At 40.6% G+C, this 25,478-nt stretch overlaps 1 protein-coding gene across 6 annotated transcripts; it reads right to left on the bottom strand.

The window, feature by feature from the left end:
* Positions 1-220: 220 nt before the first annotated feature.
* PER3 (period circadian regulator 3) lies at positions 221-25,475 on the bottom strand. 6 transcript variants are annotated; one of them, XM_076356351.1, is made up of 23 exons: positions 25,438-25,475; positions 23,946-24,344; positions 22,563-22,714; positions 21,856-21,971; positions 20,744-20,945; positions 19,623-19,671; positions 17,730-17,872; positions 17,267-17,345; positions 16,423-16,529; positions 16,019-16,175; positions 14,958-15,063; positions 14,402-14,527; positions 13,517-13,643; positions 12,293-12,437; positions 11,530-11,657; positions 10,866-11,051; positions 9,980-10,231; positions 8,701-9,425; positions 7,411-7,588; positions 6,657-6,834; positions 5,898-6,048; positions 4,152-4,269; positions 221-1,613 (listed from the first exon to the last, which is right to left on the bottom strand). In XM_076356351.1, the coding sequence occupies exons 1-22, from the start codon at positions 25,440-25,442 to the stop codon at positions 4,189-4,191; spliced, it is 3,792 nt and encodes a 1,263-aa protein (XP_076212466.1). In that variant the 5' UTR covers positions 25,443-25,475; the 3' UTR covers positions 221-1,613; positions 4,152-4,188. The 6 variants fall into 6 exon arrangements, 5 of the variants coding, with proteins under 5 accessions (XP_076212466.1, XP_076212465.1, XP_076212469.1 ...); XM_076356350.1 differs by having other exon boundaries at positions 221-4,269; XM_076356354.1 differs by having other exon boundaries at positions 221-4,269; positions 8,701-8,894.
* Positions 25,476-25,478: the final 3 nt, after the last annotated feature.

The raw sequence follows: 25,478 nt of genomic DNA, 5'->3' as shown, positions 1-25,478 counted from the left end.
TACACATCCAAATAAAATCCTTTACATTCAAGAGGTACTTGCCCTTCTTCATGGGATGCAATTAGAAAGGAAATAACATCCTGAAGTGGGCAAGGTAGAGTGAGATAAAAAAAACCCACAAAACCACACAAAACAGGATGAACGGCCACTACATCACCATTTTCACCATACCCACAACCTCAACGCCTATGTACAGTCAGAAAAGTGTAATGAATATTTTCTTAAAAGTTTATTTTCTAGAAATTACCAAACAACAAAAGTAAACACACACTTTAAACCGTTCTCTGCAGCATGTTTTTCAGTTTTATTTATAAAAACAGATGCTCCTTTAAAGTGTACAGTTAAAATCACAACTGTAAATTCAACCACAGCTGAATATTATTTCAATAAAATATTCCTATCAACTGATGTAAAAATTCATTTGATTGTGATTTAAAACTCTATTCAGCTGGAAGATAAACTTATCAATACATTACTCATTCAGCGAATATTTATCACACACTAAAAATACACTGGGGTCCCCCCTGTTCATAGCAATGCCATGAAAATATTTGCTCATCAACTCATCTTTTAAAAACATAATTCTATATTTATGAATACAACAAAAAAAAACTTGCCAGCAAAATCCACCAAGGGTTTCCAAACTGCTGACGCCCCCACAGGGGGTAGTAACTGCATCATTACTGTACTTGTGTGTTTTCCCTTTGATCACCAAAAAAAGTGACCTTCCAAGCAGCTCTAAACTGTCTGCAACATTTTAATTATGCCAGGCAAAACAAAGTCACATAGCCAAAACAGCATGTGCAAATCTGGCTGCAGTATCTGCTCCATTGGTCTTTCAGATCAGAACTGGATCTCACTTCGACTACTCCAGCAAACTACAAAAGGACTGAAAGATTAATACAAGCTGAAGTAAAAACTAGCAGTTCCTGAAAATTTACGGAAATGAAGTCCTTCCCAAAAGGCTTAATAAGGCATTTGATTGCAAAATGTTGTGGTTCTAGTGGGGTAAAGAGTAGCTTGGGAAACTGTTTTTTGTCCTAAACCTGGTTTTGCAGCCAAGACCATTTGCGTTTTTGGGCAAATAATTTAGTTTCATTATCACACATGGCACTGATTCACCCCTTCATTCCTCTTATATTCTTCTCCCATACCATATTTTTTCCGTAACCCAGGACTAGTGTAGTCCCAGACAAGGAATCTTGCACTTAAGATTTAACCAGGCTTACAAACTTTGAATTCAAACTCCTAGGCACATGCACCTTCCTTATATATGGTCATAGGGTATGGTGTTCACAGCACTACAAAAACTGTCTAGGATTTATGTTGCTATATGATCCTACTGGGCACAAATTCATAGTAGTAGGTGGTACAAGAAGGGTTAACATCTCCAGACAAGAAACACATTTAATACGATCAAGTTTCTACATACAGGTCAGAATCTTGACCACTTGTAGCAAAGACAGCACAGGATACAGTGAGTAAAGATCCCCAAATTATACTCCTGGGTTTGTTATGAGCTGGGGCTATGCGTCTGTGCAAGTCCTTTGTGTCTCTGCCTCTTTTTATACAACTGGGATAATGATAGTCATCTTTTTGACATCTTTCCAGACCTATGGATGAAAAGCGTTATTCAAGTGTTAGGTACATATTACCATTCTCCTAAATGAAGTCTCACTGTTTTATAAAATGAATGACGTATGCCTGCTAAGACATCACAAACCATCTCATTTTCATACTCAGGAAATAAACAGTAGAAATTATGTACAGCAGAAGGGTTGATTATCTAAGCTTTCCTTCTGGCTTACATTTTTAAACTATTTTGAAGGAGATGGCCGTCCTTACCTGGAGTATTCAACTTAATCTATTTCACTAAGTCTCAAAATACACTAAAGCAGTCATTTTAATTTAAGCACAGCTAACTAGAATGGATTCTAGTGCATCAGTCTAATTTGACAGTTTAGTTAGTTAAAAAGCTTCCCGATTAAGAAAAGAACCTATACTCAAAGCATCATATTACATGTTTTAGAGCAAGTATTTTAGGTAGTGTGGTTATAAAGCAGAATACCATATTTGGAAAGTGCTGGAGAAACACTAGGACAGGTATAAGGCATTGCCCACATTTTCCTACTTGAATACATAACTTGCTATATGTAAACACCTACCAAAGTCTCTTATTTTAAGAGGTGTTTAAAGTTTGAACACAAAAAGTACTGAGGATGTGAGGACCTCTGCTGATTTACAACACTTAAGAAAAAACAAGTTCAAGCTGAAAAAACTGAAAGACAAAGAAAGAAAAGCAGCTTAAGAATAAATAGAAAGCAATAGGTATACAGAGGGCAGGCAAGCATACTGTAGGAGAAAAAAAAAAAAAAAAGAACACTGCCTGAGTCAAATTAGCCTTGAAAACTTAAAATTCTGTAAAAATAAGTTTACTTGAAATAAGTTTTAATGAAAAAGATTGCCAATGAATTGATTTTAAAAAGTAACAAAAACCTTTAGATAAATACAGTTTTCTTTCAATGATTTGCAGATCACAGTATTTTTAACTTACTCAACAACTTGAAGCTTACTAGTAAATGAAACTGAAAAAGTGAAAATCCTTCACATAGCAGAAAAGGAAGAGTTACACAGAACAAAAGGGTGAGTAACATGTCACATTCTAAAACTCTTTGTGGAGAAGGCCAAGGGGATTAATAACACCACAAAGAAAATCTGATTACATCCAGCTTTTGATAAACAAAGGGGAAATCAGGCAAAATTTGCTAGGTTTTAATGAAGCGCGTCCTGTTTGAAGAGCACTTTGAGACATTCAGCTTTAAGCTAGAAGTATTAATATGAGAACAAGTCCTTTTACAAACTGAAAGGGAAAGTGGTTACCACTTTCTGAACAACAAACTCACACTATGCACAAACTCATTTTTCGTCCATGGATTTCAACAGCCAGAGACTGAAGAAAGAGGTTAAAACTGGTACAGGAAGTCAACAGTGATAAGAAATAATAAATATGTGGTTTGATGTTCAAGTTTTGCCCCACAACATATGACTTCTCAAGAAAACAGAAGAAATGAAGCTCAATCTCTTTTTCTTTTTGGCATCACCACAACAAAAACAAAACAGGGAAATGGCTCAAAATTTCCTATTTGCTATGTCTGGATTCAACTCATCTAACTACTCTAATACAACAACAAAAAAATTAAGATACAAGTCAGCCTTCCAGAGCAGTAGCAATGTAAGATAAAAGATTGCATGTAGCTACTTGAACTGATAACTAGGCCATAGTGCCTTGTTAGAAAAGGTTTTTTCATGTGTATTTTATTAAAAAGCAGATCCTGTATAAGGAAGTAACTCCTGAATTGTTACTTCTATTTTTTTTGATTGCTATTTAGAATTTAATCTCTAACAGATTTGTAAGCCAGCTACCCTCAATTAATTTTAAAACACCTATCTTGAGAAACACAGCTTTAAAAGCAAAAGCTATAAGCCAGCTTGGTTCCAACACACTTATAATGAAAAACATAGGGAATAGCTTTGCTTCTTTCCACTTCAGTTTATTTTTTTGATGGGCACAAGTTGGTGAAAGGCATTTTGATGCAGAATAACTTGGCCAGTTTTCAGCTGCTCATTAAAAAGACTACTGGATTCTCAAACCAGCTACAGTGATTTAAGAGCCTCAGAATATTAGGATCTTCAGTTTAGTCCTTTAAATATTGAACAAACAAAAGTGAAGAGCACTCTGTTGTAGCTTGGTTTCAACGCGTATACCTTACTTGGAGAGTAAACATGCTCTGATCTGTTAGGTTCATCACTATAGGTTCTTAATCACTGCATCTTTTCAGACTCTTACTTGTCAAGATCAAACAAAAAACACCCAAAACCAAAACACCTTTGTATTTGCTCATCATCGAGCAATCGAAAGTTAGAAACATAACCCATTCTGCGTCGAGTCTGTGAGGTCAGGAAAGGAAACAGCCTCCCAGTGAAAGATTGTCTTCAAAGTCATGCCAGGAGTGGAGGAGTAATGGAGGAAGATTTAGTTTCACATGTGCGACTGCTCATGTTGGCAAGAGATAGCCAGATAGATTCACCACTAGTATGTAGCAAAGCCAGAGGAAAAGAGAACGGGAATTACACCAAGCAGTTTTACTGACACAAGTGCCGATGTCTTCAGCGTTGCAGGAGTGGAGGCTATTTTCCCTTGTTTTCCATATTGTCATCAGCCATTGCAGCCTCACAACTCGCTTCCATGATGTCACATGTAACACAGCCCTTTAAAAAGGAACAAGAACATAGTAATTTAAATTCTCCTTCTTAGGAGTATATTTCAGAGTCAAGTCCTGATAGCATGACATGTTGCAATCTCCTGAAACCTCTCACCAATGGGCTGAAATCTCTTTAAAAGCAGAGATTATACAGATACCCTATTTTCAGAAGCAGGTACTTGCACCTCCAACTTATCTTGTCTCAGAAGTGAATTCTTTGGTTAGTGGAACATACAGTTTTAGCTTTGAGATAAAAAGGCATGTGACTTCCTTGAATTTGAAGGCCTTATCTTTCAGCTTTATAAGCAAGCTGCTCATTAAGGATTTGGACTGTAGACTGAACAGCAACAATACCGACCAACAAAAGAAGGCTGAAATGCTTGAGTGTATTGACAGAACAGATTTTTCTTGTTCTTGAGAAATGGTATGATATTGAAATAAAGTATTAAAATAGAAATCCTGCATTTCTTTCTACTGTCAGAAGCCTGGTTGCATTTGCAAAATGACAATCTATATTGGAAACATGACCTACTGCTTAGGAACAGTTTTAGCACCTCAGATATCAAATATTTATATTTGCATACCAATACATCTCATAACATTTGAGATGTAAACATTCAACAGAATTTTCTGCGAGACCACTGGACATCATTTTGCTATCTGAATCAAACACGTGGTCCTAACCACACTAGGACACACAAGATTTTTGTCAACAAGGTATTAGGAAAACAAAGACTGGTTTTCTGGTCTTGTTCCAGAGACAGAGATTTCTCAATTTTTCTGCTCTAAGAATAAGTACCACAGCTCAGAACGCCACATTTGAAAATACTAGCACATAGAGCATGCAGTACTGTAACAGGCATTAGATTTTTCTGCTGCATGAGTACATGAATGCAGCCCACTCTGCCTTGACATTTTCTGTACAACTTGTCATTGGGAGCTCTAGATACTGGTGGGACTAGTTCTGCCTTGCTCTTTTCTTCTCCATAGCACCTGGGAGCACTTTAAACTAATTAGGACATTCTCTAACACATACTAATATACATCAGAAGTAGTTTATCAGACTGCCCAAGAGTTATACCAGTTAAAATTATCAGGCATAAGATACCAAAGTTCTTAAAGAATGAATCCACCTACAAAAAGCCAGCTATTTTTGTGTTTCTTACTAGATGCCTGAACCTCCTCTGTGATTATGAGCATTTTTCAGCTTGCTGAGCATACTTGCTCTAATCTTCAATAACATTCCAGTGTTAGGTGCTATTCAATCATAGCAGCAATCAACTTCATAAGAAAAAGAGCAAAAAGACAGAAAAACCAACAGAAAAAACATCACTAGGTATGGACTCTTATGTGAGAGTGTGACACTATTCCCATTCATCCAACGGTGTGACTGAAGGAACTTTCCTACAGGTGGTTCCTACACAGAATTTGCGTATCTTGCAAAAAATACAATGGAAAGACCTGTATTTTGTCATTTCTCATCTGGCTAGTGTACTCCAGCTCATTTCCTTCTTATATTTACAAGTAATAAACATCAGTGACCCCAGCACTATAAGATCATGTTGGTTAGAAATGGCACCGCCTCTAGCTAGCCAAAGCATGACTAAGCTGCTGATTCCTTTCACAACTCCTTACTTGGGTGCTGATTTGCAGCGGGACAGTCTGGGTCCGGATCCACGTATGCACCTCTGCAAGCTCCTTCTTTTGCCCATCTGTAAACCAAGGCTGCTGCTTTCGCATAACTATCAGCTTCTCCAGATCCTCCTTTAAAACTTCCTCTTTAATTCTGCAAGTAACAGACACCTGTGAACACAGCTGTACTAAATGAAGCAAGGCAGGCACTGATTATAATCACATTGGGAGAGTCTCTCCACCAGTATAGGCAGCATCAGCCACTGTTATACCTTATTTGCTTTTTTCAACACTGGTCTAACTGTCAGGGTTTTTTTGGTTGTTATTTTTGTTAGGGATTTTTGGCTGTTTGGTGTGGGGTTTTTTTGTGGGTTTTTGTTTGTTTTGTGTGGTTTGGTTTTTGGTTTTTTTTTTAAATGTGGAATCTCATTACAAATTATATATAAGCTAATTACAAGCAACTTGCAAATAACACTTAAGTATTTTTACCCCCTTATGCATTCAAAGTACAGGACAATAAACAATCCCCTTAACTTCAGCAAAAAGGTTACACATTACCATATTTTAACTGATGGGAGAAATGGGGGAAAAAAAAAAATAGACAAAAGGAAATAACCAGGGCGTAAAATACACAAACAGTAAATTAATACTAATGAAACTCCAAGAAGGTGCATGTGCATTATTTCCATGGTCTCATTTTTAATTCTACAGTTCTATGCACAATTCCAAACTACATGTCAGAAATTGTTGAAGTTTTCCAACCTGTTAGGCATTTGGTAAGTCATTAGAACTCGCTCAGGTGTGTGATCCATCATCACCCTGGCTGACTCATGGTTGGATTTATGAGCTGTCCCTTTTTCTTCTGCTTCTTGATTCTTCTCTTCCTTGGAAGCTTCAGAAGAATCATTACTGGCAAAATCCTTGCTGCTTTTGCCACTACCTGTTGACAATTACCATGAAAAAAATGAATGCAGATGCCTGAGAAATCCTAGTAATTCAGCACAAAAAGTAAAAGAACACCAGTGTATTCTTGCAAGCTCGTTCTGTAATACGAACACAGGTACTCCCAGATGATTGCTCTGGCAAGTGATTACTACCTATCGAGAATTCAAAGATAAAGGGCATTCTATTAAGTTACTCAAGATCCCCAAAGCTCTATTTGCTCTTCTCAAAATTAATTAGGTCAACTTCTCTGCTTCTCTTTCAAGAGGTCCTGCTCTAGGCAGACTTACCTTTACTCAAGTAAGATGTAAGCCAGTATCTAATGCAGAGAAAAGCGATAATGAACAAAATTAAAGAGTGACTTACAGGTTAAAGGAATAGCTTCTTAGATTCCCATTTCTAACTACTGAAATAAACTTGGCTTCAAACACTTAAAGCTGGTGAAAAGTAAAGACTACAGATCCTCTTACTGGGATTTCCCATTCTCATTACAGTATCTTGTTTTGAATTACCAACATGTGAGCAAGCCATCTAGCAGCAAAGCACCAAACATCCAAATCTCGAACTTCCCTACCTGTGCCACAACCAGAAGTCTCGTTGGAGCCAGAGCCTAAAGAACCAGACAAAGCTGATCCACTGCCCAATGCTGCTGAACCTGTACCCAACTGGGAGTCCTCATACAGCGAGCGGTCAGTAAATTCACTAGAAGCACAATGGCTAGCACTGTTACCACCATCTTCTGGATCATTGTCCTGGAAACAAAAATCAAAACAAACACATCCATGGAAGTTACATTTAAGTTTGAAAAAGGAAGTTTGTGCATTTACTGAATTTGTCACATGTTCACTAAGTTCTCATGTCAATTCAATAGGTTTGGAGTTTCTAGCTCTGAAAATGAATGGCAGTCTAGAACTCAGGATAACACTCTTCATGGGTGAAATCAACAAACATCTGGACTCTAGTTTACTGGTTTCTGCTGTAGATCCTTCCCCACTGGGTCAAGATATTGTACTGTTGCGTTAAGTTAATATTTTCTGCTGACAAGAGAGGAGTCAGTTCCCTTCGTGTCCTGTTAGATGGCATGAAGCAGCCACACACATCAAGAAATGGTGCGCTACAGGGAAAATGAGAGAGTCTTCCCCTGATTCACTATGTGAAGCTCACCGCTTCAGCAGCTACAGGTAGACCAACTCCCCTTTCAGGACCCTACCCTGCAGTTTCAGCTGATCCAGCCTTTCCAGCCCAATCTGGATTCAGGAGCCAACATTTTTTTCCTTGCCTGCAGAGCTCAGATTCCTGCCTCTGAGTTTACCGCGGAAGTTGGAGAGGCCTTTTCTATGCCCATGTATGGAAACCGACCCACACGGATCCCTGTTCTTCGTTCATTAGCTGCATCCCTGGGAGACAGAGGGAGTAATTAGAAGTTTATCTTCCCTTTGTTTTGGTTCTCCACAGAGACTGTGGGACTGGGTGAAAAAAGATGCGGATTGCGCAGCACTAACCAAGTTCCACATGCATAAAAGCCCCAAACCCAAAATTCCTGCCAACAATTTAATTGAAAAGGCTGCTGCCAAAATGCTGAGCAAAAGCAGCTTGTGGCAGCCTAGACCAGAAGATCTTACATTTCTGTCATTTGCTAAGTGCCAACACTGTACTGTTACAAGTTCCCATGGGCGCAAGTATAAACAGCTTTCTTCGCCTCCTGTGCTATTTGTGCCCTGCAGTCTACATAGCACAGTCACTGGAAAAAGCAGCTAGCAAAATCTGGTGACCCTGAAACACAGATCATCATCACTGGTTTTGGTGACTGAACACCGTGAACATCAAGAGTTTCTCCTCTACATTAAAAATTCCTCTTACTTACACATTTAGCTTCTGCACGTGCTCTAACATCAGTACTAATGGAAAGCTCCATAGGTTTTGGCAGTTCTTCTTGAAGCAAATTCAGCTGAAGTGGGGAACTGCTCCATGAGCTACTCAGCAGTAGGGCTTGGTCACGCTGGCCCTCCATGGATGTGGCAGAAGAGGCTGGAAAGGGCTGATCCACAGAGTGCAGTGCTATTGGTGATGGAGCAGAAGGAGGGGGGGCTGGAGGTAGTGCAGTGCATGGATATGAAGAGGGGGGATAAACATACTGAGGGCTAGGAAGAAAGACGTATTGAGGCATCTGGGCATACATGGGGAAACCCTGAAAAAATACAGCCATAAACATGCCTATGTTTGGGGGATGAAGCGCTGGGCATGACTGTGCTTCACAGCATAGTTGTGATGATGACACGGACTCAGGTTTTAACGAGTGAAGGACAAGCTCCTCTCCTACAGAAGAGGCTGGAAAACTAGATAGTGGATCCGAATAGACAGGAAATCCCAGAGGGGGAAGGACATTCATACTGGAGGAGCTCAGATAGGACACTTCTGAAGGAGAGAATGACTGTTTCTGAATTGTTCTCTTCTCAGATGGAAGACTATTTCTATTTTTACTAGAAGAGTGGCTATCTGAGGGCTGTCTCTGAGGTTTCTGGCGCTTGAATTTTCCATGTTTGCCTTTTTTACAGCTAGCTGGGCTCATCTGCTTTGAAGGGGAATCTCCTAAGGAGGAAGAAAAATAGACACATTCACTGAAATGACAGACCTGGGGGGAGGCGGGGGGGGGAGGAGGCAGAAAAAGAAAAAAATAAAAAAAAAAATTTAAAAAAAGAGAGAAAAGCATCCAGATAATTGAGTGTGGCTTATTTGGAGAGCTGACTTTCCTCTGGGTATTTCTTCCATACACCACAGTGATGGATTTGCTGACATATCTACAATATTTTCCTTCATGTCATCAATTTTCTTATCCATCGTTTTGGCTTATCCCAATCAGATCTCTTACATTCCTTCAAGGGGAGGCAATAAACTACTTGGGATTTGCAGGGTTTATTCCAATAATTATCTGCTTTGTGAAAAGTCTAAGATAGCAACATCCAAGATGGAGCAGACCTTCTGTGTGGGCAATGCTGTTGTCAAGCCTTGGCAGTTCAAAGGAAGTACTCTGCAGCCATCGTAAGATACTCGCTAAATCATACAAAGGAGAACCAGACTCCACTGCTAGGTTGGTCTTTGTTAAGTCATCTAATAAGTCTTTATTTCTCAAAGCTGCTGCCTACCTTGGCCACAGGAACGTCCGTTGTTACTTCTGCTCTCCTGTTGAAGGTAAGTCCTAAATGGAGAAAGCAAGATCCTCTGGCGGAACTTGTCAACGTAGTTCTGCTCCTCCTTTTGAGTGTGGGCTGACAATGTCTCTTTTGTTAGCCCAACTGGCTTTAAGTCCTCAGGTACCATAGTGAGACTCTGAGCATTCACAGGAGGCAGCTCAATTTGTTCACTTCCAACAGTAGTATCCTCCATTGTAGTCACTTCTTTGAAGAGGGAAGAAAATAAGTCACTCACTCTTTGCTCTGGCCTTCTGGTGTGAACTCCCACAACACCCAGAGGGTTACATAGAAAACAATCTCATCTGAGCTACTGAGCAGATACAGGCTGCAGAGGCAGGGGGAGAAAACACCCTTTACACTCAAATATAGTTACACCAACATCAACTGAGCAAATTACTTTGTGTGGTCCGGAAAACTTCAAATTCACTTTGAAGTTACAGAGGCAGTTCTTTCTTCATACTTTCTTAGTACAACAGCAGTTAAATAGTAATTTTTATGCTTCTTTCTGCATTAAAATGAAGTAACGCTGGCCCATTAGTCATTTACGTTTTAATCCTCAATGGCGAAAAGCACATTGTTGTGTTTGAGATACATGTGATGAAGTTAAAGGGGAAAGGAAATAGTGCACTCTGTTAAACTAGGTTTTATTAAACTACTGTAAAAATTTCCAGGCTCAAGTTTTCTTCACAGTGTCCCTAGAAATACCCTAATTATATTTCAGAGTTCATATTCACGAGAACTTATCTCAAATGGACAATCTGTGTACTTCAGTCTGGAAACATTGTATAAATTTAAAAATCAGTGAGTCAAGTCAGTGTTTTGCGAGTGTGAACAGTACCTGATTCAGGGTGTGGGACATGCACTATAGTGCTGCTGTAACTGCATTGGCTGGTGACAGACACCACACTTGGAGCCTTGTTGGACAGGGTCAGGTCTGCCAGAGGAGCTCCCACCATGCCTGCAGTTGTCTGGTCTTTCAGCATCTCTTCCCGATCAACAGATATTGGAGTTTGGGCATTAACTGCTGAAAGGATAGCAGTATTTATTAGTAAATGACAAAGTTTCTACATGGAATTTCATTCCAAGCACTATGCTCCCAATTCATCAAGTCTGACTCGTTCAGAAACAACCAGTAACTACGCAGACTATTAAATAAGACAGTCTTATATACAAATAAATGTAATATTCATATGCCAGTGCAATGTTAGCACATACTAAGCATGGCATAAAATGAGTGAGCAACAGAAGGTTCATTTAGCAACAACAAACAATAGTTCTTTTGATGCGTTCTACATTCAAAGACTTAATATTGTAGCTTGCACTTAATTGTGAGTTCTAGACAAGGTAAGCAAATATTTACCACATAACTAAAATATTTGTGCTGTTAGCGTGACAATAATTTAAAAAGTGGACATAAACCTTGGAATGTACAACAGTGGCATATAAAAAAATAAATTAGTTGTTTCGGTTCTATTATGATTGTCAGTATACTTTTGTGTTACCTTCCAATGCCTTGGCTTCCTGCTGACTTTGCTGGACTTGCTTGTCATCTTCTGAAGATGACGATGATGTATTAGCAGAAGATTTACATTTCCTTTTCAATGCTGGAACACTGCAGCTCTCTAGATATCTGAAATAAAAGCGTATCACAGGAAGCTCTCCCTACTTTGTGTTTTTTCTCCATTTGGAGAGACAAACATTTGAACAATCCAAACTGGAGATCCAGGGGTTGTTAACTAGTATTTTAAATTCACTGCAGAAAGCTCTGGACACGTATCTGCTTTCCAAGGAGTATTTTAAATAAAATCTATCAACTACTCTTTAAAAAAAAAAAAAAAAAAAAAAGAAAAAAGAAAAAAGACAACATTATCCCCTGGGTTAAAAAATACCAACATTTTATAAATTCTATCAACTTTCTGTTTTATATGGATGTTCTCAAAGCGTACATTGAGAAGACATTGACATATTATGCCCATCGAAATTCTCTTAAACTCCTATTGCGTCAATGGTGAAACTAGCAGCAGACAAACATCAATAGTTGCAAACAGAATCTTAGGCCCTAAATTCTTTGTTACTGTGTAATTCAGATTGACTGAGCATTGGGGATGGATTGCCCAGAGAGGCAGAAAGCTTTACAAACAATCCCAAAATTTATCTCACAACTCAAAACTCAGACAGTTTAGACCAATGCAAACTGCTTGGATATTTACCTTCCACCAATTAATCTTAAACTTGTATCACTAAAATAGCTTCATAGTTTATTACCTGATGATACTATCAACACAATTGATCTGCTGATAGGAAGGAACACGTGGAGTCTTCTTTGAATCATCATAAAATGCATTGCCTGGTTCTTCTGTGCTATCACTTCTCAATGTCTGAAGAAAACAGGAAGCAGCGTGCCTCTTCCCTAGAAAAGAATAAATCCTCAAAGACTGCTCTCAAAGGCATCTAAACACTACCCCCACCAAGACACACGTATATATATACACTGGGATACATATATACTATACAGGGATATATGGCCTATGACAGCACAGCTCTCATTACTAAGTTATTCTGTGTTTTCATCTCAATTCACATGTTTCGAGGCAGGGGAGGGAGAAGGGGAAAAGAATGCCTAAAAAGAAAAAAACTCCACACAACATCTTAAACACTGACTCAGAACAACTAGCAAACACAAAGAAAACAGCATAGAAAAAAAATATTGTATTTAAATTGTGAACAAAGCTGCAAGTAACATTACTCTTCTCTCAATTTACACATCACAGAATCCAATCTGTTATTTAACAGTAATTTACAGCTTTTCATAGCATAGATACACTGGTCAGAGTAGTATCAACATTCACAGTGCAGTCCTCTTCTCAACAAGGCTAGAAGTTAATTGTAACTTTTGTAGAGAATATCACAGTGCAAAATGTTTTAATACAGATTCCTATGATATTTGAGGAAACATCCGGTTTTCTCCATATATTTGTGTTAGGTACTGACTGCAAATAATGTGCGTTAGCATAATATTAAGCACTCAGTAACTAAACCACTACTTCAGTGGGAAGTGGGGGAGTGTTTTCCAACCCAGGGATTGTTTCTGAGAGTCCACATAAAGCAACTAAGGGAAGCTTCCATAGTAGACTTATACTTGCTACAAAGCAAGTCTGCATTTTCACTAGAAAATGTTAAAATAAAAAAAAGTAAAAGTCTATTAACCTAGAAAGAGACAAAAATGTTCCTCCACATCTCAGGGAGCCGTAAAAAGTTATTGCATCTGCTGAGGGGTTTTTTGGGGTGGTTTTTGTTTTTTTGTTTGTTTGGTTTTTGATTGTTTAAAAAAACCCCAACCAAACAGAAAACAACAAAACCACTTCCCACATTTAAGCCATGCTAAAATGCTATCTTAAGTTCTTCAGTATAACACCAGCTAGCCAAACTCATGGCTATAGATGTACAGGAGTTCATGTTACCTTAAGGATCATAATTACATTAACTTACCTCCTAGAATTTCTGAGCTCACAGCCTGTTCATTTCCATTCTGTGGCTTGCTCCTTGACGCAATATACAGCTGCTGTCCCAGATTCTTTATTCGGTTGACATCTGCACAAACTTGTTGCAATGTCATCTTGAGATACATGAAAATGTGAAGTCAGAATAAAATGAATAAAAAGAGGCCACAGGAGACCATTAAGATGGGCTTGGGTTCTTGTATTCTCCAAACTGAAAGGGAGTAGACTGTCAGCCTAAGCCTGGTATCTATTGGTATTAGTAAATTTAATGAATCTAATTATCGTGGTTAATTTAATTAAATTAACTATATGACAAAGCTCAAACAGCCTCAGCATTTGAGTGTTTTAACACTGACGCAAGCCTTGAGAGTGGGAATAAGCTGATGACTTACCCAGGAGCCTCACAAGGAAATTAGGTAATTGCAATGCTTGTTTTAGGACAGCACTGTTTCCACTCTCTTCTATAGCAGTCTACACTGTACCTCTAGTGCCCTTTTTAAAACAAAACAGAAAATCCCAAGCAAACAGAAACCCCTCCACATGCATCAATCCTCTTTCTGGTTCCATGGTTCTTCCACTTTTTCCTCTCTAAGTCCACTGGTTCTTTGAGAAGGCTGATGTTAAGCAAGTCTTCAATTTACTTTAGTGAACTACCATAGTAGTTATCTGCTCCTAATTTTGCTGACTAAAATGAGCAAAAACCAAAAGCCAGCATTCTATAATTGACCAATTTAAGTACATTTAGCTTGAACATAGCTGTTTCTTCCCACTTCAGTAAAATTCATGATGAGTAGTGCATATGTACACAGTAACAACTGTCATTTTTAAAACTGTATTTTTACTACTCTGCAGGCAGTGACATTTATAGACTTACTGGTTCCTGTATTTCCTCTGCACAATTCCCATTGGAGTCACTTGAAGATGCTATGCTGATATAGTGTTCATAAGAGCCATTGCTTCCAAGGCTTCCATAACCACTGGAAACATTGCTGTGAACTGGCTGTATGGGGGGGGGGGGGAAGTAATTAAAAAAATCATCCTCTTGAAGAACAAAAAAGAGGGAACAACATACTTTGCAACACAGAACTTCAAGTAAACAAAGAAAATTAAGTGAAAAGTCAGTATTGCTCTGGGCTCTACCACTTGCTTGGGAAAAATTCTCTACCATGCTTAAAGCTGTTTCAGGATGCAGCTTTATCTTTCAACATAAAGACTTGGCAAATATGTCAAACAAAACATTTTTTTCTAATCAGGTGGGCTACCCAGAGCCATATTTTTAATGCTGTCATACAAGCCCGTCTCCATTAGAACTTTCCTTTCAGGCCTTTTAAAAGATCATCCCCAAAGTAGTCTGCTAAACAGACCCAAGCTTCTTTAGCCTCTCATTCAGAAGGCCAGCTGGCGTTTTGAAATTCTTTCATCTTCTTTACCTGCAGAAGCAGCTTGTAAATTTGTCCTTGCAATTCTCTTATCTCTTTCTCAACACTGCTCGTTTCTTTACTTCTTGCAGCAAAGACATCTTCATTCAGAGGGCTTCTGGAGACAGCCAACAAAATTTCACTATTAATTTTAATTTGATGAAGAAAAGGTAGCCATAAACAGAGTTAGAACAGATTCTTCCTTTTATTATCATTATTTTATTTTGACTGCTTCGCTGAATCAACACAAAGGGATGTCATCTGTTCCACTAGCAGCTCTGCTAGGGTAGTGGGGCAAGTGCTATGAGAGCAGTGCTTTATGTGAAATCCCAGGGAAGTCAGTACAGCAGCACAGTGACACGAGTTAAGGTTGACAAGCATCTACCCCTCTGCCTCCTTCTCTCAGAAGACAAACTCACACCCCATAAAAAAAAGTCAAAAGGCCATCCCAAAAAGCCATTTCCTAGAAAAGAAACCAGGTAAGAGGAAGGCAGACAGTCATATTTCCAAATCTCTTGGCAACTAAGGAAAAACATCTGAAAAATTAACTTGCACATTCAATACTACATGCATTTTTAAAAGAGGTTACCTTGGTAAATATTTAGATACTGTATCAAGTGAATGTTCCAGAAAAAAACAAGCCAGAAGGTGATTTTGGCTATATGTCTGTCAATTGATGGTTTTTTTGTGAGCCAATCATGAATGAATGTCAACTAATTATTTGTTAGTTATCTACTTTTCACATTGATTTTTAGCTTTTACTCGGCTTGTCTAAAACTGATATTTTGATTTAGACACGTCCATTGTCACAGTATTTGGACATCAACCATGTGCAAAAACATATGCTAAAAAAAAGTTGGCTTTGCCTTTTACTTCAAAGTAATTTACTTATTTTCATAGTTAATAAACAAGTCTAATGCTGTTCTGATGGAACGGGCTGCAAGACAGATGCTAGGTAGTTCTCATAGACTGCAGGAGCAACATTACGTCTCTAGTTCAGTACTGAGACTGTTTTGTTTTGCAGAGTATTCAATGAAAAGCACTTTAATAGATCAATTCTATATCTGACTTACGTCCGGACTTTGTGTCGGCCAATGATGAACACTACTTTCCTGCTCCAAGGATTCACAAAACTGGACCAGCTGGTATCCAGTATGACATAATCCCCATTTTGAGTACAAAATCTAATAGGTAAATGTTCAAAAGGGGGTTGGCCAGCAAATTTCAGGACTGGAAAAAAAAAAAAAAAAAGAAACAAGGTTTAGTTTATGTTATGACACAGTAGTGCAAGTACAAACACTAACAACTGGGGTCTTTTAAAACTTGGGGTTTGAATTTGCTTTGATCTCAAACTAGTTGCTTTAATTCATTAATTAATTTATTTTTGTCTAGACTGCAGATCAGTCACACGTCAAGCAATATGATAATGAAGAATGTTAAAACCAGTAGAAATTCCTTTTAAAGCAACTAAACTTACTTTTCCGGTGAATAGCAATCATCAAAGGACGATCTTCTGGGTGCAAATACATCAGTATGGATGTTCCAATTAAATCTTGAGGTAAGTAACCCAACAAAGGCACTGCTCTGAAACCCAAACACATTATCACTGATTATAATATAGTTTTGAGTATTTACATCCTTAATCCTTTGCTTGTCAGTTAAGTCCCCATGCATGATCTACAATGGCATGAACTAAGGCTACAGAACATTTTCCAGCCCATCTAATAATCCTCCAGTGCAATGCAGACATGTAAATACCAATGACAAACATTTCTATGCCTGGAGATCTAACAGATTTTCACATTTGCAGGCAGTTTTGTGCTTGTCTATAGGAAAGAAAAAAAAAAAAGAAAAAGGGATCTTGAAGAAACAGGTCACAGGCAAAGTGTCAGTAAGAAATCTGACATGGATACTGCAAAGTGTGTTATAGAAACAGTCTTGTGGCTTTGCAGGAGACAGCTTTAGTCTGGCCACATTTATTCAACCCAGCTCAGTACAGCTGTATCTTCACACTGCAATCCCCAGAGCTTTGCATTGTGTGGGTTTTCCACTGTCTGTGTTACCACAGGTCCCCATTGCCCTGGATAACGAAAACTGACTGCAGTTCTGTTTAATTCACATTTTAAGTCAACAAAGGGGATTAGGTCCGTGGAGTTCTAGATGTTTTTCCATGAGTGGACTAACACAAAAGTACTTTGTTTAACTTAACTATTGCCAACTGCACAGCTCAACTACTTTACTTGGGTCTCCAGCTGCATCACCAAAGGATTTTTTGCTACCTCTCCATACACACCTCACAGGCCTTAAGATTCAAATCTCACCTGTCATCTATCTCAAGAAAAACACATCCAGGGGTGTGAGTGGTGGTGAAGACTCTTTTGTCCATAGGAATTCGAGGAGCTAATAGAAAAAGAAATATTTACTGAAATAAAATATGCACTAAGACAGAAAACCTAACTGTTACTTTTGCTCACGATAGAGAGTTACCGGCTCCTGAATTTTTTAATTGTTCACTGCTTTCCGACCAGTAACTCACAGAAACATTACAAATTTTTAGGTGCTACAGACTTCTCTCAAAAATAAAAATAGTGAGAAGAGGTCAAACGCTTCAGGGCCTTCCAAAGAAGGCACACATGTTCTGCATTCACATGCATACACATACACACAAACCGAAAGTTACATGGGTGAGACTACCCAAGCACAAGTTCTAAACAAAGGAAGCAGACTTCCATGTACTGCATTTTCCTATTGGCTTGTTTTTTTCACTGAAGTCTCCTGACTTGCCTTCATATCCAGAGTGAATTTTCTCAGCCAAAGCTAAGCAGCAGGATTCTGCATCCACATGGACAGAAGTACACACATGGACCAAGTATGGGGTGATTCGGAAGGGGTAACAACACGTTTCTCGTTCTTCATCTTTACCACCCCTGAGGAAAAGTAAAAGGGATTAACGCACTGGTTCCAAAACCTGGGATACTTTATGCCAGGGCTGAGCGCCCTGCACAGAGAAGTTATGCTGAGCACACAGACCCAGGTAATCAAAATCTCCTGAGGTCCTACGCACACTCCCTCGCGATCCAAGGCCAACACATTCAGCAATACTGGTCTCGCTCCCCTTAAAACCAAGTAGGTATTTTGCCTCCAATACTTGCATTCAGAGGCTGTTCTAGGAATGCCATTACCCTAATGGTTAAAGACCACCTTTAATTCTCAGTCCAAATGTATTCATGAGAACCACTCATTTGGTCTTGTGTTCTCCTTCAAGTTAAACAGTTCTTTTTCTGTTTGTTGTTTATTCTGTACCATTTTTAGGGAGGGGGGGAAAAAAAAAAAAAATCTGTCTGTCTCAAGTTTTGTTTCACTGACCTACATAAGTAAGACTCCTCCAGCCTCGGTTCACAAGTAGTTGTTGTTCTTTGATTGTCCTCCTCCCATGAGAACTTGTCTTCCTAGAACACGTGTGAGCAGTAGCAGCACACAACAGGAGATGATGAGATCTTAAGCAGGGCTTTGTAACAACTGCATTAGTGATTGCCTGTTTCTGTTGCAAGTGCTTTTTCACCTAATTGCAGTATCTTACCCAGCTCTGACAGAAAGAATTGAGATAACTTTTAGTGTAAATGATAATGTCCAAAAAAATTACTTTCTTATTCCACACTTAGTCTTGTAAAATGTTTCTAGAGAGAAGTCAGTGTCATAAAAACTACTACTGACAGCTCCCCCTTTTTTTTTGGGGGGGGGGGGGGGAGATTCAAATGAAAATTGGATATAGTGGAAGTTTAACCCACAAAAAAACCATTTTCATACTTAAGCCTAGTGTGTGCTTGTGAAAAAATATTTTTACTCATGAAGCCCACATAATCAAAAGGATCTGTTATGTAAAGGAAGGAGAGATGTCATATGAAAATCTGAAGAAAAACTATTGCAAAATGTTTATGTATCCTACAAACAGTTCCCCCAACTTAGAATTGATATCTGTCCTGCTATATTTATTCCAAGTGCCCTTAAACAATTCAAGAGACAAAGATGATTTTAGAGCTCGGGTTTTTGAAACACAGATGAATGAATCAATGATCGACTGAAAGATGGAGTAAGTATTATATCTGCTCAGAAGGAAACAATTCTTACTGAAATCAAGAGACCACCCGAGTCTGCACTGAAGATTACAGGCCAATCTCAATTTTTTTTTTTCTTCTTTTAACACTAAGATTAGCCAGGCACAAAGCAACAAACTGCATCAAGTGACAGCAAGTAGTATCTCATGATTCAGGTTTCATACTGGGACTCAGGTGACTGAGTTTCTGTTATTGCCTCTGTCACAAACTCTCAATCTTAAGCAAAACACCCTTTGCCTCCATTCTCAAACTGTAAAAGGGGAAGCAGCAATTTCTCACAAGATCATTCTTCTCCTGCACAACAGTACTGAAGGAAACTGATAGGTCCAAAAGAAACATGTATGCACAGTTTTCCTTCTATCCCCATGCGAGTTTAAGCATCGCTATGGGAAAGATATCCAAAATGTCCTGCTGGATGCCAATATTAAACACAATAAGCCTATTTTGTAATGGAGTTCCACGAGCTCACACTGGTCAGTTGTAACAACAGGACACTCTTTCTGCCCAGTACTGTACCCTTTGCCCAGCCTTCACAAACATAAAACTATAATAATGTACTTGCCTGATCCTGCAGAAAAAGGATTTCACCTGGGCATATTCATACAGAGAAGCTAATAAGAAAAACACACATTGAAAGTATCAGTTAATATCCTTAAAAAGGTCACACCTATCAAAACTATTTTAAACTCTGTATTCTCCAGACTTTCTGAGCAAGACCAAAGTCTCACAACCTGCTCTTTATTAGCTAGTGAATTAGCTGTTCCAACAGTCTGCTCCCACCTCAAACGTTATCTCTTCTCCAGCCCACTCACTCTTGGAGAAATGGCTGACCTGGAACTAAATCCAGCGGAAAAAACACATGATCTAAAAAACTCCTTTCCCCAGTTCATCACTATGAAAAGGAAAGGCGAAAATTCCTGGCTTTACAAGCGATGTGCCAAAAACTATATACAGAGTTATGGTGAGAGGAAAATTCAGTAACAGTTCACAGCAAGAAAATAACAACTCCATAGGGGTGCCACTGCTCTGCTGGGTAAACACATGATTGGCTTCCAAGTTGTGGAATCCCTGGCATGTTAGCATTAGCAGCCTCTCATGTCTCACATCCTTTGGTAGCAAGGACTTTGGACTTCCCAGCTCTGATGCCGGAACAGCCCCACAGCTACGTGGGCACAAGACATGGCCTTGGCATGCAAGCTACACCCGAATTGCTCACAAATAACACAGGACTCAAAAGTCACCATTTAGGCACATCCAGCACTAAATAGCAAGTCAGCTTAAAACTTGTGTTCAGTGAGCTATGTTCACAGCAGGCTGCAAGCAGACCATAAAGACAAAGCACCTAAGCAACTGTAAAATGTAGATTAAATAACTTTAAACCCACAATTAGACCTTTAGTTTCTTTTTAAAAAGCAGCAGTATTTGCAATGAGTAAGATGGTACACAAAACAATGAAGTATCTGCCTTTTACTTACCCCAAGTAAGAGTTAAGCCTCTAGGAGACTAGCTAGGACTAGATGCATAGCTACTCAAGTTTTCAAAGTGGAAAGCGAACAAGCGCGACCTACGTATATTGCTAGCATAAGCAGTTAAAATGAACTGAATTGAATGAAATGAATTCTATCCTCATTCTGCAAAGACAGAAAGATACATAAAGCATTGAAGAGCATTGCCAAGTCCCACCTGTTTGACTTTCCATGTTCCAAAGCGGCAGGTGGGACTGATCGGTGTGTGTGTAGAACACACTCACATCCTGAGGGACAAGCAGCTCTACAAACCGGGAGGAGTTCAAGACCTTCTTCTTACAGTTTAGAATGGATGCTGCCTGCTCAGAAATATGCACTATGCGTCCAGAAAGCAAGGAAAACACAGCCACAAATGTGTCCTGGAAAACAAACATTGTTCAAGGCAATCCTCCCCCAAAACATGGTAGCAATATTGTAAGGATAAAAGAACAAAACAAAAACAACCCCAAAACAAACAAACCAACCCAAAACCACCACATACCACAACCTGAGACAGAGGTTCAAAAACGTGTTCTTAAGTTAGCGTCCAATTAAAGTCGTGCATAAACTACCATCTCCAATGCTATAGTAGCTTACTCTCGATTTACAAATGCTAATAAGACGGCAACATCAAAAGTGAAACAGATTACAGTGATGCTTGCCATTGTCCAGAATGACTGGTTATCACACCACATGCTTCTCCCCAAATTTCAGAGTATTCACCACAATTCCATATAAAAAAATATTCTGAGAACTTTTCAAGTAGAAAGCATTTGCAGTATTTCTGATACGGCATCTAACAGTACTGAATCTCAAGAAACACTCTTTTCTTTGAAGCAGAGCCAGAAAGCGTGACACATACTGCAAATCAAGAAAAAAAAAATTAAATCCAGGAGTACAAATAGAAACCGAAGTCCCCCACGACTATGGACTTGATCAGCTTTGAAAACATTCTGCTAAGTCTGTCTCAAGAGATTACTATGCTGTAAATGAATTCTCAAATAAGATTCTCAAAGAGCTAGTTGTTGCTTCTGGCAAAAAAAAGAAAAAAAAAAAAGAAAAAAGAAAAAAAAAAGAAAAATAGGTATTTCTTCACTTACTGCTGTTAAGTACCCTGAGTCAGCACAGACAAGAAGTAGTCTTGATCTACCGTTAAACACACAAAGGCCTGTCTGGCTAAAATTTAAAGGCTTTTCAATTTTACACATTCTATTTCCACAAAACGATGTAAGGAGACTAAATAGTGAAACGGCAAGTGATGAACTCCTTGAGTGTGCCTGAATTCCTTACAGTGTTTTTTGGAGTGTGTTCAGTCGCAACTGCCATCAACTCTTCTATGCTGTATGTCATCACATCTGTCTGAAACACTCTTCGGTCATTCAGAGCCTGGAAAAAGTCATTGTTTGCTAATTGAAAAAAAAAAAAAAACAGGAAAAGCAAAACAAACACAAGGAAGTCAGTAAGGAGACTATTTTGAAAGTATTTCTTACAGCCCTTGTACTTTTGTCATCTTTTTGGTGAAGTCCAAGGTGAGATGAGGAAGGTCTGTGTAGTGACAAAGGAAAAAAGAATACTGATTATACTGTTGGAGTGACCTACTTACGTTACAGAAAATGAGCATAAGGAAGTAGAAAGCACAGAACACGATGGCAAAAGAACTACTTTAGCTACTTAGTTCTGTGGGAAAACACAGACTACGCAATAATTTTTCAAAGTGGGACAGGAATGCTGTTTTTTCAATATACACAGAAAGTTATTAATAGGCACCTATTAGCTACAGGATGAAGAAAAGAGAAGCAGTAGGTGGGCATTTCAATACAAAAGATAACATGAATATTTAAAAACAAAAACAAAACCCCACAGTGCTTCAGAAAGTCAATTGTTTGTAGGATAACTGGAATGCTTTCATTTGTTTTAATGTTATTTGTCGCTAGACACATCTATTCAAACCAAGCTGCTGTACAGCTTCTACACTTCCAGATTTTTTCCAGACATACCCTGGATCTGTTGGACACACTGCAAGGCATAGTTGAGAGCACTGATGGTACTGGGCTTGCTGGAACTCCTTTTCTCTTCAGGTAAACACCTTTTCATTTCTTGGATCATCATCATCAGATCTCTGTGAGACTGGCTCCAATTCAGCTGCTCACTGTAGAAGAGAGGTTAAGCTTTACTGGAGACTTCTGCTATAGGAGCTTCCTTTCTGTCATGGAGACTTCTGCTATAGGAGCTTCCTTTCTGTCAACTAATTAAAATTATTCACTAAATTAACATTCTATGGGCTTGGCTGCAGAGTCACAGAACATCTGGAAATGTCCTAATGCTCATTCACTACATTTCCTCTTATATCTTTCTCACTTCTTTGCTACTTAATCTTTTCTCCTTTACCTTTCTTCTTTCCAACTCCAACATGTCATGGATGGCAAAGTCACATCATAACCAATCTGCTTTTTAAGACGCTTAGCAACTAAAAATAAGCTGATGTTTGCTCTAGATTTTCTAAATCTCACCGGTATTAAAGTCATGAATAGATGCTGATTCTTTACATACAGAAGTCTTTCTAGCCTTGAAGCCTGTGTCTGATTATAAGCACTTCAGGGAAACATGAGGTCCTCAAAATACACCTGATGCCAAGATTTTATTTCTCATGTGATTGGGGAGTCTTCATTGTACCTTTAACAGAGTCATTGGCCTCAACAGCTGCAAGGTTATTAACAGGCAAAATCTCCCTCTTTTTACTTTTGCTTATTTCACTGACTGAAAAATAAGCAGTCAATATCCTCAAAACACAGATTCATTCTAACCCTACAGATGAGATACAAACACTGTTCTTTTAAATAACTTCTGTACATTTGGCATTTTTATTAGTATCATACTCTTACTATATTAAATCACTAAATAAGTTCAAGTATTGCATGTTAGCTTTACGTGCTAGTTCAACATTCCATAAATTACAGCTCTTATACTGCCCTTTTTTTTTTTAATTAGGGAAAAAAAAAAGAAATTAGCACCTCATTGAATTCCTGAACTTTTGGGAAAAATATTTAAGTAATTTCTGGTTTACTACTGCTAAATGCAGTCTTTAGATTAAGTATATATAGAAGCCACAAAAGGGTCAATGACATATCTGGATCAGCCAATCTAAGAACGAGGCAAACAGCTTATGAGGACCCAGGCAGCAGCAATCTAATCTACATGCGAGACCATTATAAACATCACGGTCTGTGATTCAGGCAAGCTTCCTTGGTGTACTGAAGTAAGCGAGCCCTGCGGAGAACTCCAGATCACAGCTACGCCAGGTCCTTGATTCTGACTTTAGCTCTCTGCTGAAGTTAAGCACATCAATTCAAGCAATAGTGCCACACGCTGTCAAGAGTTACCTGTTAACTTTGCTTTGCCGCATGAAACTTCCAGCTGAACAGTCGTTTGATTCACAGCTGCAGAAACCAGCTCTGCTGCAGTTTGGCCCGTTAAACCGTTTCCCGCCAGAGTTGGTTCCCGTACACATCGTGCAACGTAAGCCTGCATCCCCCCGATGCGCTCCCTCCTGCCTCCCCGAGTCGGCAGGACCGAACGCCTCCTCTCGCTCGTCCCCAGCCCTAGCAGCGGCAGCCGGTGCCCAACTCGCGCCGCGTTCCGAGCTGCCGCATGGGAGTTTGCCCACGTCCATCTCTGATCCGCAGAACACTACCACGCAGGGGCATCGACCGCCACGTCCTGGCTCCTCAGCACGTTCGGACCCTTGACCTTCGGTGCAGGAGGCGGGCCTCGCGAGTCTTCTGCAGGAAAAACAAACACCGCCTCAAGGGAACGCGGGAGGAGCAAGCCCACCCCTCACTGCTGAACCGACCGGTCATTCGAGCTGGTTCTCGTTCTCCTGCGCTACTCTCCGACACGCGCCTCCTCGTCTTACGGTCAGGCAGCGCCTTCAGCTCGCAGAAGCAGGCGCGGATTATCAGTCAAGAGACCCCAGCTGCTCCCGGGCGGCCGCCGCTTCGCCTTCCCGCCCCTCGGAGCCCTCCACCGCCTCTCCCGCCCACCCCAGGCCCTACCTGCTCCGGGCAAGGAGGGACACGCCAGCCCCGCCAGGGAGCGCCGGCGCCGGTTGCCGAGCAGGCCGCCGTGAGGCGCCGCGCCCCCGCCTCAGCGCCGCGCGGTTACGTAACGGCGGCCGCACGCGGCGGCCCCTCTCCCACACACCTCGGCCACGTGCGTCGCGCCGCGCCCCGCCCCGCCCCGGACGGAGCGGAGGAGGCGGAGCCAGGGCCGGAGCCGCTTTATTGGAGGGGACGGCGCACGGCAGGGCGGGGCTAGCTGCCGCGAGGGGCGCCGCCCCGCCCCTCACGCGCCGCCGCACGCAGCCCCCGTGCGCCCGCCCGCTCCGCCGCCGTGTGCGGCACCGCCTCCGCCACCGGGCGGAGAGCGGCCGGCGGCGGACCGCGCCCCTCGGGCCGGAGACGGGGCCCGGGGAGGCGCGGAGCCGGCGCTTCGCGATGCCTTCGCTTTCGGTGAAGTCAAGCGGCGCCCCGCAGCCCGGCTCCGCGGGAAGGGCACGGCGGAGCAGACCCCGCCGCGGCTGCTCCTCGGCGGAGACAGCGACGCGGCGCCCCTGCGCCTTCAGCGTCGGCGAAGGCTTCGTCGCTCACTGGGGCGGCGGGTTCTTCCGCTGCTAGTAACTACCGATTCCTGAAGGCTAGCGGGGGGAGAGCCCGGGGTGGGGGCGGATGCGCTCCCAGCAAGGCACGGGTCAGCGTACAGCGTGTGTGCAGAGCCGACCCCCCCCCCCCGCGACAGCAGCGAGGGGGAAGGCAGACGGGTGAGGAGGAAGGAGGGCAAGGCCCGAAACCGCCTACAAAGCCTGTGACTCCTTACAGCATCGACAGGGGAAACTCTAGAGCCAAATCCTCGCCAGC

Source organism: Aptenodytes patagonicus, chromosome 19, assembly GCF_965638725.1.
Source record: "Aptenodytes patagonicus chromosome 19, bAptPat1.pri.cur, whole genome shotgun sequence".
In the NCBI taxonomy this organism is placed as follows: domain Eukaryota; kingdom Metazoa; phylum Chordata; class Aves; order Sphenisciformes; family Spheniscidae; genus Aptenodytes; species Aptenodytes patagonicus.
This window is presented reverse-complemented; position numbering and strand designations above follow the sequence as displayed.